This window comes from Narcine bancroftii, chromosome 2, assembly GCF_036971445.1.
Source record: "Narcine bancroftii isolate sNarBan1 chromosome 2, sNarBan1.hap1, whole genome shotgun sequence".
NCBI classification, from domain to species: domain Eukaryota; kingdom Metazoa; phylum Chordata; class Chondrichthyes; order Torpediniformes; family Narcinidae; genus Narcine; species Narcine bancroftii.
The window spans coordinates 338,289,529-338,305,463 of NC_091470.1; the positions used below are offsets into that span (position 1 = coordinate 338,289,529).

Sequence of the window (15,935 nt, forward strand, 5' to 3'; positions counted from 1 at the left end):
CTTTGAGGCATGATTATACTACCACAGGAAACTCAGCCCTGTGATGGAGTCCTGGAAACGGGCACTTTGGCCCAACTTGTCTATGCATACAAAGTTGTTCATTTGAGCTGGAAACATTTGCCTCACTTGGCCTAACCCGTTCCTATCTTTGTATCTGTCCAAAAGTCTTTAAAATGCCATAAATGTACCCACCTCTACTTCATTCCATATCTGTGTCTAGCTTGTGTGAAAAGGCCCTGTTCCCTAAATATCTCATTATGATGACCATCAAGGTCTTAGAATACAAATTAAACTAGTCCTCATTTCACCTATAAATCTAAAAGCAAATCAGATGAAACAGACCATTGATTTCCTAACATGACAGGTGTGACTACATTTAATCAATTTTGCAACATCTTATTCACACACTTACCAGCAGTACCAGTATTACCGGACCCTGAATGATGTAGTCCATACGACGGCCTGCTACTTCTCCAAACCAACATCTGTAAATAACAAGGCTTGTGTAAATTGACATTGGTTTTGTTCCAGTGCAGTCTTATGCTGGCAACTTGCGTTATTCAGATGAGTCTCTGTAGCAATTTTTAAAAACAATGACATGGATATGGGGTGGAGAGTGCTAATCATTTTTAGTCCTGTAACTTCTCTAAGTAGTCTATTAATTATAGAAGTTGTACTTTAGTTATTTTGTTAATCCATCAAAACTGTTTCAAATAAATCCTCTTCACCATCTAATTATAATGGCTCATGGCTCAGTTACAAATCATTATTCATACTGAATAGCAAATAATTATTACACAGGGCTTACTAATAAGTAGCAAAGACGTCACCTTGTCTCAAGCAGAACCAGAAGATAATGGTCTGTGGTGTTAACTAATATCTGTCAGTTATTGTGGATCATGAGTACATCTTGAGCAGTGAAGAAATCAGCCAGGGACCCTTCTTCTAATCCCTGCTAGAAATGTGACTCAGAGGCCTGGCAGGTAGAGAATAATGGGCAAGGATATTTGTGATGACCATTACATTCAGTTAGCCTAATGGTCTTTATCTGGACTTAAATGATAAAAAGTTGGGTGATTTATCATGAAAGTGTCATCAACTGGAAGAAAACTTCAAAAAAAAAAAGGACAATGCAAGAACCAAATGATCTCTTGTGCAATAACCAATTAATATCAAACCATGTCTTCAACTTGCTTCCTTGGGATATCTTACTGGAGAGATCCCATCCCAATCAGACTTTTACAATTAGCCAAGTCAGACTTGGATGCTGTTGAGGATTTTGCTTTGAAACCAGAAAATAACTATCCCTTTTTCTTATGTTTGATGATTGAGAAGCAAAGTTGCTTCATCTTTTCACAAACCATTGATGAAAATTAATGTTTTAATACTGGATTCCTTGACTTCTTTACCTGTACCAATGTGATGTCATTCAATGTTTTGTTCACCTCCTTCCTCATCTGCTCTCATTCCTTTCTAGTTATAGGTTTATGGGCATCGGTTGTCTTTAATGGAATTCTCACTAATTTCAGATTGTTAAAGTGACCATTATATTTGCCTCTGTGACAACAATAGTTTTATTACCCTGAAGTATAATAAAAGATGTGTGAGCTATAACAAGCAATGGTTCCTTCTTACTGTCAAATGAATATTTATCTATTTTCTTTTTTTTTCTCCTCCTCTGTAAAAAGTCTAAACAATAACTTTATCAGAAGGTCAGTGGATTTACGTGCATTAACACTTTTGCTAAGATGAGAAGCAGATTAAATTTTTTTAAATCTTGGTGGGTCAAAGGATATTTCTGCAATCAGATTAAATCGTTCCAGACTGAAATAGTGAAGGAACATATTTAAGACTCTAAGTTCAGATGAAAAATATTAAAGGATTCCAGAGTCGAGGATTGCAGGATGTTACCTCCAACCTACCTCTTTTCAACCAGTGTATAAGACATAATTAGATATTGTATTTTCTTGTGACAGCAGAGGCTGGTGGGCAATTAGAGAACAATATTGCACCAAAGGAGTATGTGTCTTAAATCTTTACAAGTTTCCTCACCTATCAGTTCATCCCGTTAAAAAAGAAAATCTGCAGACGCTGGGGTGGAGTGCGATACACAAATGTGCTGGAGAAACTCTGCATCCATTGGAAGTAAAGGGTAACCAACGTTTTGAGCCTGGCCTCTTCTCCAGGTTTATAAAGGACACAGGCCCGAATGTTGGCTACCCTTTACTATCTATGGATGCTGTGTGACCTGCTGAGTTTCTCCTGTGCATTTGTATGTTGCTCTTTATTCTCATCTACAGTGATGCAACCTCTGGAGTATTAGTTTTTATTCAAACATTTTCAGCACAGCTTCACCTTTTGCTCTTCAGAAAATATATTCTAAAGTATGTTCATGTTTCCTGCATTTCTCTTTTCATAAGTATTTTTCCTATTAAAGGAACTAATTGGAGAAATCAGCATTGCTGCTATTACCACTTTAATTGTCCTTTTCATCTCTCTTTGGTCTTTTTTTGAGACTTGACAAGACCTGGGAAATCTAGAATATCCATGTCTATGAAAAGGGAGAAGTTTTAATGGGAGATCAGGTTTCTCCTTCGTATATTGAAACAAAATTATTAACTGCAAAAATTCCATTGACTCATAATACTTACTCTTCATTTTCATAATACAGTTTACCAATGACCCAGGCCACAATGATGGGACAAGGGATACCTATGGAGGAAAAAAATCCTCTGTGAGTTCAATTTGGTGCATGCAGTTTTCTAAAAGGATGGATCTCCGCTGTAAATTATTGCTGTTCGTGACAACATGGATGGCAGGTGTGACTAGCACTAAGCATGGTTCAGTGCTATACATGTGTGATGCACTGTTGCAGCAGGAAGCAGACAGACTCAAGAAAGACTGTCCAACAGGCTTTATTCAGTTATATCAGTCTCTGCTACAGTGGTTGCTGTACTGGTGACTCATGAGTGACTGGCACAGAAGGGGCGGTTTCAGGATTATATCCCATGCAGTTGATTGAGTCAGGTCTATTCAAGTTGGCTGATTGACAGCCAGACAGGTGCGGTCTGTCCTCCGGTGATCTTCCTGCAGGTACCGAGATCGCCCCCTGCAGTAGGTTAGTGGTATTTCACCACAACTTCATCAGTAAACTTTATAATGCATAGTGCTGAATCATTCTTCACAGTGAAATCCCACACGGACCCAGAGCTTTTCAGAACATCTTCAATGATCTACCAACATGCAAGAATGGTACACATTTATAGAGGGGCAGCTGCTGTTGGCGGGGGGGAGGGGGGAATGAGGTGTCTCATAAATAAGAGCCCTGTACTTGGTTGCTGGACATACCAGACCCCAGTAGTAGTTTCAGACAGAACTGAGCTGAGAGGCTCTTCAAATCTATTCCTGCTAAGGCTGATGAGCAACCATTTAATTGATCAGGGTCACCAAGCTTCCTCCCCCTGTCCCTTCCTCTCTCCTCTCCTCTCTTTATGAGGGTGCCTGCCTGCATTTTACTTATTTCTTGATGAAAGGCTCAAGCCCAAAATGTTGGTTACCTTTTCCTTCCTTTAGAGGCTGCATGGCCTGCTGAGTTTCTTGAGCAATTTTGTGTATTGCAGTACAATTGCAGCATTCGCAGGCTTTCCTGTTTAATGCACATTTAGCTGAGATTCCTTTTTATTATTTGATTGTATATGCAGGTTTTTAATTAGTTAACTGGAATGCAATTGTTTTTTTAACTAAGAGGAGGGGTGCTGGTTCCACTGTTTGAGGCCTGGTAGCCATTTTATAGATAGGCAGTTGAATGGATACCTCTCATTTGACTCAACAGCACGGGGAGTGCATCTATACAACTGGAATAGGGGCTGCATGCAAAGAGTAGGCTGGATTTTTAAAAATCTGGTCCACTCTTCAGATGGGTGCTATATGCTTATCCAATATCAACTACAGTATATCTATATGCTTCATCAGATCATCAAAAGATCGCTTACGTACACCATCCAATGAACAGAAATTTCCACTTGCGCATTTTATCTGTGGAGTAGGTCATCACTATCGCTGTATGGAGATAGCAGCCCTCCACAAACATCCAGAAGAAATTAGTCACCACAAAGTAGTTGTAGATTGTTATGACAAGACGGCACCAAGGCTGAAAAATAGATGGAACCACTTATTTTACACATGTGGATACATGAACTCACTGTAGAAGCCGACTCAATAAACCTACAAATTGGCAAGAGCTCAACAAGCTAGGGCTGAGGTTTCTGCAACAAAAACATCTCATTCTCATATCAACACTCCTGCAATCTGAGCTTCAAATGCCTGGAATCGTCAGGCAAAACACACAGAGATGTTACCACCCATAGCACCCCTTAACCCCTCTTTTCATGGTCACTGTCCATTTTTCTTTCCATTGATCTCTTTCTCAGTCAGATCCTTAATTTACATGTTCTTCAATTATGAGATGGATTATGGCCATTGACGTGCCTTTCAATCATGTTCTAATGACTTGAGAATGGATCTCACTGTAGAGCTATTGTGCAACCTCTCCATAGAATTGTTAATCCAATGGTATACTCCAGTCAGCATCCTTGTTAAGACCAAACACCTAAGTTTAAAATGTGAAACTGATGCTGGTAACCTGCTGGACTGCAGAGGCCTTCCCTTTAATTCAATGCTGAAATTGACTATTATACAGTGAAAGAAACATGAACAAGTATTTTTGGATCTGATACAATCTACACCACCTGATAAGATGACACTATATCTTTGTAACCCCATGTATTTGTGGTACTTATACTGGTGACTCTTGCTGACATCTGTTTGCTCAGTACAGAGCAGCAATGATTCAGAAGAGATTTGAGTGCATAATGGCCAGTTACACATTAGACATTTACCAACTTAAGGCAACTTCCAAGGGCTTACCTCATTTCTCTCATGTATTTCTTCATTAATCATTTGCATCAGAAACCACACAATGTTCCTCAAAATGAAAGTGGTAATCAGATTCCAATGAATGATATTCCGAAGGCATCTGATACTCCTGTGCCAACCAAGACAAAGAAAGACTGATCAATTAAAACTGTTCTCAATTCCCTTAAATACAGTGTAAAGGCCAGGCATGGTTATTTATGGAGAATATTAAGAGATTACAAAGCAACCGAAGAGCTGCTGAAGGAGGTATAATTGTTGGATATAGTAAGCAGTTATATTGCTAAATGTGGAATTTCAGAGAGATGGGTGTGTTAAATTTTCAGGCAATTTCCAATTTTCAAATACCTTGACCTCACATGCCCCCTCTACAACTTTATCTTTGACTTCCTGTCTTAAAGACTGCAATCAGTGAAGATGGGCGATAATATCTCCACAATCACATTTAACACAGGTTCTCCACAAGGATGTGTACTCAGCCCCTTACTATTCTCCTCTACAGTTCAAAATGCCTAGCCAAATACCTCTCCAACTCCATCTTCGTTCACTGATAACACCACAGTCGTAGACTAAATATCAAATAACAATGAGGTGGAATACAGGAAGGAGATTAAGAGTCGAGTGGCATGATGCCAAGATAATAACCTCTCTCTGAATGTCAGTAATACAAAGCAGCTGACCATAGACTGGGGGTGTGGGGTAGAATCTACTCCTCCTTCTATATCAATGGTGCTGATGTGGAGACAGTAGACAGCTTCAAGTTCTTGGGAGTAAATATTTCCAAATTATCTGATCTGGACTATCCATATCAATGTAAAGGATAACCAAGTGCACCAATGCCTCTACTTGGTTAGGAGATTAAGGAACATTAACAAGTTCTTTAGGTGCATTATCAAAAACATATTTACTGAATGTGCATGGGATTGGCTCTGTCCAAGAATGGAAGAAGCTGCAGAAGGAGATAAATCAACTTGGACATCTCCCCTCTATATATACCTCTCGCTACCTCAGAAAGGTAGTCAATATATTGAAAGAACCTTCTCAACTTAGACATCCTCTCTTATCTTACCAGTTGGAGCTTGAAAGGTCAAAAATCAAGCCCCAAAAGGTTTAAAGACAGTTACTTCCCTGCAGCAATCAGTCTCCTGAATGAGCTGCCCAAAATGATCTCATGTTGCCCTTGCAATGTTCTGACTGATCTTTCATTTCTTTTGCTCTTCTACTTTGTACTGCTCTATATGTGTTAGGGTTGACTTGATGGGCTGCTCATAAAATGAACCCTGGTATAATATGACAATTAACTTTATAAAAACAGAAAAAGCTTGAAATACCAGCAAGGCAATATAATATATGTGGAAGGGGTAGAATCATTGTTTCTTGGCAACAACCTTTCATTATTTTCCAATTAAAAAAAAAATAAAAGCAAGTTTATTTTGAAGATTCATTTTTCACATTTTCTCTTTCAGCAAACTCCAATATTTTTCACACTTAATTATTGATTAGAAGGTAGAAGGAAGAGCAGGGGAAATAAATGGCAGTTGCTTGCTTGTGGGCTGCACATTTAAGCTTGAACTGAAGGAATAGTAGTCTCTCATTGGTGAGTGAAACGTGCAGTGAGTCACCAGTTCCACAGGTCAGTCTGGGAATGGAAGGAGAGCATTCCGTTCCGTGCAAAACAAAGGATTGAAGCAATTGTGGCCACTAAAAACGACATCAGGTGGTCGCAATCTCTGGCATGTTCAATTGGCTCGTGTTTAATGTGAAGCTGTTGCTACAGCAAGTTGGTTCTGCTTGAACCAACTATGGTAATAATGACTGTCTCAAGAATTAAAAAAAAACACAATTAGGAAAATGCAGAAATTGTTTGATTTCTTAGTTTTGATGATCTGATATAATATCCCAGAGATCACTGCGAATGTGAAACTGGAAGGGAGGGAGGAATTCAGGAATGCTGCTGAGAGAATTGCTGGAGCTGCAGGTGGACAAATCCCCAGGACCTAATGGAATGACCAAATCTCAAAAGAAGAGGCCACAGAAATGGTAGGTATTGGTTTTCAAATTTTCAAATATCCCGAGATTTGCAAAAGGTTCCATAGATGAGAAAATAGCACATTAACTCCTCAGTCAGAAAGCAGGAAACTACAAACCAGTTGACTTAACCTCTATCAAGAAAATGTCACAGCAGAGTGCATTAAAAATTTCAAGGTAATCAGACAGTCAACATGATTTTATGTGAAAGGGAACTCATGTTTGATCAATTTTTTAAAAACTTGGCTGAGGTTTAGAAAAGGGTTACCCAAATGATAATAAGTTTTGATGGGGCTTGATAGGATGATGAGGAGATTTTTTTTTTGTTCACAAATACTAGGAGTCAGAATTCAGATTTATTGTCAGAGTCCATTCATTGTATGACGTACAACCCTGAGATTCTGTTCAGTAATAGGGGTTGTTCATTGAAAGCAGAGAAAACACAGAGAGGCAAATTGTTTTCTCTAGGTTGGCTGGGAGTCTGTAGAAATCTTTTGTTCAAAGAGTAGTTGAAGCATAATTATGGAATGTTTCTAAGGCAAGAGGTAGATAGATCCTTAACTGGTGAAGGGATGAAAAATTGGCATAGGTAAACAGGAATGTGAAATTTGAGTGACAATCCGTGATCTTATTGGATGACAGAGCGGGTTTGAGAAACCAAGTGGCCTACTCCTGTCAGTAATTGGTATGTTCACAAGTCATCAGCCAGAAATATGAACTTTGCTTCTCTATTCATTCTGCCTGAGCTGCCGAGTAACTCCAGCGCTTTGCATTTTTATTTATGATTTTCAGCAATGGGAGTTTATAGGCTTTCAAATAAAACAGGAAAATAGCTGGCATGATTAATTTGTTTTAAAGCACTGAACTTGCAGTAGAAACTATTGCAATTGTTATCTGTACTTGTATTGTTAACAACCTCTCATCACCAAAGATGTCACTGAATTGTGTTATGAATACTATAAAGAAGAAGATGTATATAGTTTGCAACTGGATTCTAAGTGATCTGACCTGAGTTAATATGGGAGAATAATCCATCACAGTTGGAACTGGAATACTGATACTGGAGGTGAACTTTCATGAAATCAGGTGTTTGCGCATGCTGCTTTGTGAACCCATTGGAATAGCCCAGCCTCTGTTTTGGCTCCAGTTTGTCACATAAATGCTACTGATAAGTGAACACACAATTTAGAAATGTCACATCTGATACTTGCACAGCAACTCATTTCCCACAAGAAGTGGAAATGCATGAATGAGCCAATGACAATGGACGATGCTTATTGTTAACAGCACACAGAAGGACCAATGTGTGGAAACCCCTTTTGAAGGCCACAGATGAAGGTTCTTGCAGAATTAATTAAGTGACAAGTTATAAAGTACAAAGCAACAAATGCTTACATTTTCAATTCAGTTGGTTACGAATTCAAGAGAGAGTCTTCACACAGAGGTTGCATCAACATCCCAAACTTGGAACACAGAATCAAATGAATTGCTTAGAGAAGAGTGCGTTCCTCGAGGAAAATGAGAAATCAAGGGGGAATTTTATTCGAGGCCACAAAATGTACGAATCCTTGAATGAGATGAATTTACACACTTGTATTTGATTTTCTGATGTTGATCAATCAAGTCAGATTGGCTAGCCAGTTGCAAAATTCTAGCTTACTTTGCGAGTTAATTAATAATGTTAAGTTCATAGAGAATGTTACATACCTTAAGCACAGGAAGAGTACAAAGGCAACAACTAGCACTCCAGTGGAGAGAGAATGACCCAGATAACTGATCTTGTGGACAATTCTGTAGTGGACTTCAAACTTTTTCTGAAATAAATGTAAAAACAATCTAATTTGTTTTTTCAAGGGAGTCTTTTGCCTTATTTGTAGTTATTTGATAACAGACAACGTAAGAGCTTGATGTAAGTTGGGGCAGAATTGGTCTGTGAAAGATCTGGAAAAGCAAGAAACTAACACACTGAAGACCTGCATTTAAATATTCAGACTCATATGTTGGCCAGCCAGGAATCCCTCGTGGCCCTGTCTAGCCATGAGCATTTATAAGTTAGGTACATGATGAGGTAGAGGTTGAACTGAGTCGTTATTCAGTTACTCTTACCTGTTGGAACCCCTCGCAACACGTAATGTCAGATAAGAACCACTGAATATGAGCCAATATCTTGATGGAATTTGGGAGATTGACAGTTTCTTCTAGCAACATGGTGAGGGAGGTTGTGTGGAGGTCATCAACCTTATCAATGTTAAAAGCTATCCTCCCAGGAAATAATTTTTCAAGTGTATGTGTAGCCAAAGGGTGCGTCCTGGTACTGCCAGGTTGTTCAGATTTGGCATTCCAATCGGCAAAAACCATGCATATGTTTCACGATGATCACTTTGGAAGGGAACATAATCTGATATAAACATTTCTTAAACTAAATCACAATTGTATTTCAAGCAGCAACAAATAATTTGACCATTCCTTTCTGATCACTTGAACATTTGTACTAGTATATAATGAATCACTAACTTGAAGGAAAAGTGGGCTGCCAAATGCTCATCAAATCATCTGATACCATTAAGTTTAATGTAATAAAGCAAAGATATAAACTTTCTCAAATAATTTCATTAACACAAGCAATTTTTTTCAAGCAGCAGTGCAGAAAAAAAAATGGTGCCACAGCCAGAGCAGCTGGAATGGCAATGCTGCACTGGGTGGACCCTTGAAAGCAGGGAGCAGAGACACAGCGCTGCTCTGAAGGGTTCAATTGCCCGGTCCTAATGCATGGGGCACTAGAAATGGGAAGAACATCCCTGTTAAGCAGGGGAAACAGAGGGGATGACCCTACAGGACAACGACGATGGTGATGGACCAGCGAGGGGCTCAGCTGCTGAAGCAGTAGGCGACTAGCATTCGGGGGGTCTGAATTGGCTGGGGCTGCTGGAGACTGGCTTAAAGGAATCAGGTATCAGAGTCAATATTTGAGATGGGGCTGAGAACCAGAAGAGCTCCTGAAGGGCCTCAGACATTGAAGGCTTCCTGAATGTGTTGGAGGTTTAGATCTAGAGCTCAGGTTGTCAACGGATCGAGTAGGAGTCTGTGCAGCTTCAGAGGCTGCAGGAGCACAAGAGGCAAATCTCAAGGACATTCCTCATCTTCTCTTACTCTCGTACTTTAAGGGGCAATGGGCAACACTAATGGTGACTCTTTGCCTTATGGCAGGCAGACGGCAATTTCATGTAATATTACACATTCTTCACTATTACATGACAAAAAGTGATTCTTGAATCTTGAATTGCCTGGAGACAGCCAAGTACCATTACAATCCTGGTCTGCTCCTCCCTACAGAAATCCTGATCCCATCCTGATATATATCATTAGATGTTCCAGTGTTCCTGTTAAGTGCTGGATCTGTCTGGAGAGATGTGAAATCTCCACTTCATGCTCACACAAAAGACACAAATGGGAAATAAAGATTTCAGGACACCAGTATGAAATGGTAGGCATAGCTCTCGTTCAGTGGTCACCATGTATGAGGTGTGTTATTCAAGGGGTCAATAAAGTGGATAGGACCTCAGTGGTAAAAAAACAGATCTTTTTTACCATTCACCTCTTTTCTCTCCTGGATCTTTGTAAATATAGTATGTCATCTTCTTTCTCTCATGAATACTGTTCACTGTATGGATGGTCTCTCATCCACAGGTGACAGATAAGGCACTAGAAAAAGCCAAGGTTCGGGTAGGGAAAGAACATAATGTTTCTTTTTCTCATTGAATGAAGACATGTAGCTCATGTTGGTTGCACCCCTGTCCCCCGGTGGATAGATGTTTGATTCCTAAATTAGAAACCATAATTTAAAATATATTTATCCCCATCACTAACCACCTCTAAGTCCCAGACTAAGACAAAGACCCTGATCAATTAAAAAAATGATAATTCCTCAGAATTCCATAGAATTCGTGACAGGGGCCCAGATTCACTTATCAAGTTGTATTATAGACTGCTCAACAGTCAGCGAGAATCGGAGGAGCAAATCTGTAGAGAGGGAGCAGACAGCACCAGGAAACAAAGTTGTGATAGTAGGAGATTTTAGCTTTCCAAATATTGACTGGGACTCCCATACTGTAAAAGGGCTGGATGACTTGGAGTTTGTCAAATGTGTTCAGGAAAGTTTTCTAAATCAATAGATTGAGGTACCAACCAGAGAGAGTGCAATACTGGATCTCCTAATAGGGAATGAGACAGCACAAGTGACAAAAGTGTGTACAGGGGAACATTTTGGGTCCTGTGATCACACTGCCATTAGTTTTGTGTTAATTATGAATAATGATGGGTTTGGGCCTTTGGTTCAAGTTCTAAACTGCAGTAAGGCCAATTAGAAAGGATCTAGTAAGAGTAGATTGGGATAATTGTTTTCTGACAAAGATATATTCAGTAGGTGGAAAAAATGAAATGGCAAAATTTTAAGAGTACAGAGTTTGTACGTTCTGCGTTATTATGTGTGTACAATAATGAACTATATTTAACAGTAAACAATGTGCGCTGTTTATGCAGGGACAAAAAATAGACCATGACAGAAAGTTGTTGGTTCAAGCAGCTTGAAGAAAAGTAGTTGTTTAAGCGTTAATACCACACAAAGTTGTTCTTTTTCAAGGAACAAACATATCATGGTGTCAGAAGTGTGTGTGTAAGTAAGAAAAGACAATAGTTCCCATTATAGATAAGTGAAGTCCTCCAACACTGATGCAGTTTACCAGCAAGCTAATTGTTAATTGGAAACACTTCAAACAGCGATTGAACATTTATTTAGAAGCTGGCGCAGCAGGAGAGACTGATGAAAAGTGGAAAGCGTCTATATTTCTACACATGATGGGTGAAGATGCCTTGGACATCTATAACAGTTTTCAAATTGATGAGACAGTTTCCACGTTGGACACTTTGATGATGAAATTTGAGGAGTATTTCGTTCCAATTAAAAACCTCATGTTTAAGAGAATCACGTTTTTTCTCCTGTGACCAGGAACAAGGTATGGGCTTTGACCAATACTTAGCCAAGCTTCACACACTGAGTAAGTCCTGTGATTTGGAGTTTTGAAAAACTCAGTCATTAGAGACAGAATAGTTTGTAGAATCCCAGAAATGGGCTTGGACAAAGACTGCTGTGTGAAAAAGGCTGTGAGTATGTGGAGAGCAACAGAGACCACATGAGCACAAGCTAAGGAGCTGCACAGGATAGACGCAACAGTGCATATGGTGAAAACAAAGAAGCACCAGGAGTTTCCCAAAGCTAAGAGGTAGGGTCAAACAGAAAATGCAGCAGGTGCAGAGGTAGACATATTCCAAAGCTGTGTCCTGCCTATGGAAAGTCCTGCAATAAATGTGGGAAGAAGAATCATTTTGAAAAGTGCTGCAAAGCAGGGGCTACCAAGAGAAAGGTGGATGAGGAGATGGAGAAATTCTTTGTGGATTCACTACCGACTGCTTCTGCTGCTGGTAAAATGGAAAGGATCCTTCTAGTGACTGTGATTGAGACAGTAATTCCATTTAAGCTCAACATCACAGCCCAGGTGAATCTGCTATCCATGGATGATTAAAAGACATTCATCCAAAAAAGCAAGATTTATCCAGTGAAATTAAAAGTGACAGGGTACACTGGACAGAACATTCCATTAAAAGGGGGCTGAATGGTCATCTTCAAACAAAAGGCGGCATCTAAAGTCACAGCTACTGATTGTATAAAAGAGGGTACAGACAATATTAGGTCTGAGTACAGGTAAAGAGCTCATCCTGGTGGAAAGAGCTTTCATAGTGGCTTCACAGACTGAAGATGAGCACACAACACTCAAGGAAGAATACACAGATGTCTTTGTGTGGCTTAGATGTTTACCTGGTGTGCACAAGATCCATGTAGATGAGACAATGGCTCCTGTTGTCTATGCATGCAGGAAAATTCTGTTTCCACTTAGAAGCAAACTTAAAGAACTAACATGCATGGAACGGATGAAAGCCATATGGAAAATTGAAGTAACTACAGATTGGGTCAGCTCACTGGTTATCATGCAAATGAAAAATGGACCCAAGAGATCTCAATAAAGCCATCAAGAGAGAGCATTTTAAATTGCCGACATGGGAGGAAATCATGTCACAGGTTTGCAGGTGCTAAGTGATTTAGCAAGTTCGATGCGTCATTGAGGTTTTGGCAGATGACACTCAATGATGCAAGTTCAAGACTACACATTTTCAATACTCCACAAGGAAGATACCATTTTCTTCGGCTACCATATGGGATCCTGCCTGAACCAGAAGTCTACCACATGATCTTTAAATATATACCTGGACTTGAGAACATGATGGATGACATCATTGTATAAGGGTCCACCAAGAATAAATATGATATGGAACTAAGACAAGTGCTTGACATAGCACAGAATGTCAATTTGAAATTAAATAAGGAGAAATGTGAGTTTGGCATAAAGAAACTGACCTTCATTGGAATGTCATATCTATAAAGGGGGTGAATCCTGATCCAAGAAAGACATCAACCATTGAGAACTTTGTGAGGACCTAAAACAAAGAGGAGGTGAGATATTTCTTGGGGATGGTGACTTACCTGGCTAAGTTTATTCCTCATCTGTTGACTGTGCCACCACCATTTAGGTCATTCCTTGAGCAAACAAATGAGTGGATCTGGTCGCATGAGCAAGAAGAGTGCTTCCAAGCACTCAAAAAAGTCCTATCAGAAGAGCCTGTACTAAAATGTTATGATCCAGATAGGTGCACCAGGATCTTGGCTGATACATCCCGACATGGCCTTGGAGCAGTACTACTGCAGCAGCATGAGGACACATGGTAAAGTGTAGCCTATGCATCAAAGGTTTTAACAAGGGCAGAAGCCAACTATGCACAGATAGAGAAAGAGCTTCTTGCAGAAATTCCATCAATACATTTATGGACACGCTCTTGAAATGGAGAAAGACCATAAACCACTGGTCTCAATTATGTCCAAACCACTGAATGACTGTCCAATGAGAGTACAGCACATGTTGATAAGGCTGCAGAAATATGATGTGAAAATGATCGGCACGCCAGGAAAACATGTTTGCAGCTGATGCTCTGTCTCGAGCAGTTGACAAGAAAGAAAAGAGCAACCAAGAGGTTAATGCAGAGATACAGGCCTATGCTGACATGATTATCACCTCATTTCCAGCATCCCAAAATAGAACAGAGCATATCAGAAAAGCAACAGAGACAGATGAAACAATGAAAGAGCACAAAGAAACAATACAGAAAGGATGGCCAACAGCCACGAATGACTGTCCAATGGGTATTCAGAATTATTGTGCATGCAGTGATGAACTATTGGTTGTGAAAGATACAGTCTTCAAAGTGGAAAGTTTTGTTTTCCAGTGTTCCTACACAAGGAAATACTCCAGATGATACACAAAGGGCATCTTGGGGAGGAAAAATGCAAGTGCAGAGCTCAAGAGATGATGTACTGGCCAAGAATGAACCAAGACATAAGCCAGACCACAGCTTAATGTAGAATATGCTTTACCTATAGGCCAAAGCAGCAAGCAGAACTGCTTATACCACACCCTGTACCAGACAAGCCCTACTTCAAAGTTGGAGTAGATCTGTTTGACTGTAATGGGAAGAGTCATATAGATGTAATAGACTATTTTTCCAATTACCAAGAAGAAGCAACACTGCAGTCAACATCCAGCACAGCAGTTATTACTTTCACGGAAAATGTGTTTGCGAGGCCTGGAGTTCCTTGAGAAGTCGTATCAGACAATGGTGCACAATTTTCAAGCAGTGAATTTGAGTCCTTTGCCAATACTTAGGGTTTTGACATAACTTCAGGCCCACATCACCCAAAGTCTAATGCCAACTATGCAGAGAGTACTGTCAAGGTGATGAAGAGCCTCATGAAAGCGCATGAGGATTTCCACCGAAGTCTAATGATTCACAGAAGTCTGCCACTACAGAATGGTCTTTCTCCTTCCCAAATGCTGAGGGGTCGATGCATATGTACCAACGTTCCAATGCATCAAAATCTGTTGGCACCCAAGGTCAAAAAGGTTAAAATGAAAAAGAAAGTAAAACAGAAACAGTATCAGGTCCAAATCTGAAATCACAATTCTGGCACTTGGTCCATGCAAGGATATGTGCATGAGGAAATAGATCCACATTCCTACCAGATTCCGACAAAGGGAGGGAACTATGTGGATCTATGACCACAAACTCCAAACCTTGGTCATGACCTGTCACTTGTAAGTACACAAAAGGGGTCAACAAATATAGAAAAGGAACATGTTGTTCAGAATTCACAGAAAGATGGTGGAAACACATACCAGACCAAAAAGGACTATTACCGACCTCAGAGACTGATTGAAAGCAAATGAATAGAAAAAGACTGGCCACAGAATGTAGATACCCTTGTTAGGTAGGCATAGTATTGTGTATGTGTTTTTTCTTTCTCTTTTTTTTATATAAAGGGGAAAGATGTGTTATTATGCATGTATAATAAAGAACTACATTTCCCAGTAGGCAAAACATGCCGTTTGAGCGGGAACAAAAAGTAAACTACGACCGACAGAAGTCAAGTACATTATTGGTTCAAGCAGTTCAAAGAAAAATAAAGTTGCTTAAGCATTAAGAGCATGCAAGGTTGTTCTTCTTCAAGGAACAAACATAACGTTTTCCTGTCAGGATTAAAGGAAAACTTAGCAGGAGCAAGCAACATTGGTTTTCAAGGAATATTGGGGATCTGGTTAAGAAGAAGAGAGAGGTGTATAGCAGGTATAGGGAACAAGGAGCAAATAAGAACTTGTGAAGTATAAAAAAATGCAAGAAAAATATTTAATGAAATCAGGAGGGCTAAAAGAAGACACAAATGGCTTTGGCAGACAATGTGAAGAAAAATCTTTAGGGTTTCTACAGGAATGTTAAGAGCAAAAGGATAATAAGGGACAAAACTGGCTTCCTTG

At 39.6% G+C, this 15,935-nt stretch overlaps 1 protein-coding gene across 6 annotated transcripts in view; it reads right to left on the reverse strand.

Moving 5' to 3' along the window:
- Positions 1–15,935, reverse strand: part of LOC138755721 (corticotropin-releasing factor receptor 2) — a 175,541-nt gene that overhangs the window by 23,674 nt on the left and 135,932 nt on the right. For 5 of the 6 annotated variants that reach the window (XM_069922182.1, XM_069922179.1, XM_069922178.1 and 2 more), the window contains 5 exons: positions 8,668–8,774; positions 4,927–5,044; positions 3,997–4,150; positions 2,652–2,712; positions 413–485 (listed from right to left, as the gene is read on the reverse strand). In XM_069922182.1, coding sequence (XP_069778283.1) covers positions 413–485; positions 2,652–2,712; positions 3,997–4,150; positions 4,927–5,044; positions 8,668–8,774 — 513 coding nt within the window. Of the gene's footprint in view, positions 1–412; positions 486–2,651; positions 2,713–3,996; positions 4,151–4,926; positions 5,045–8,355; positions 8,430–8,667; positions 8,775–15,935 lie in introns of those variants that run through there. The other variant, XM_069922181.1, reaches the window with a different exon arrangement.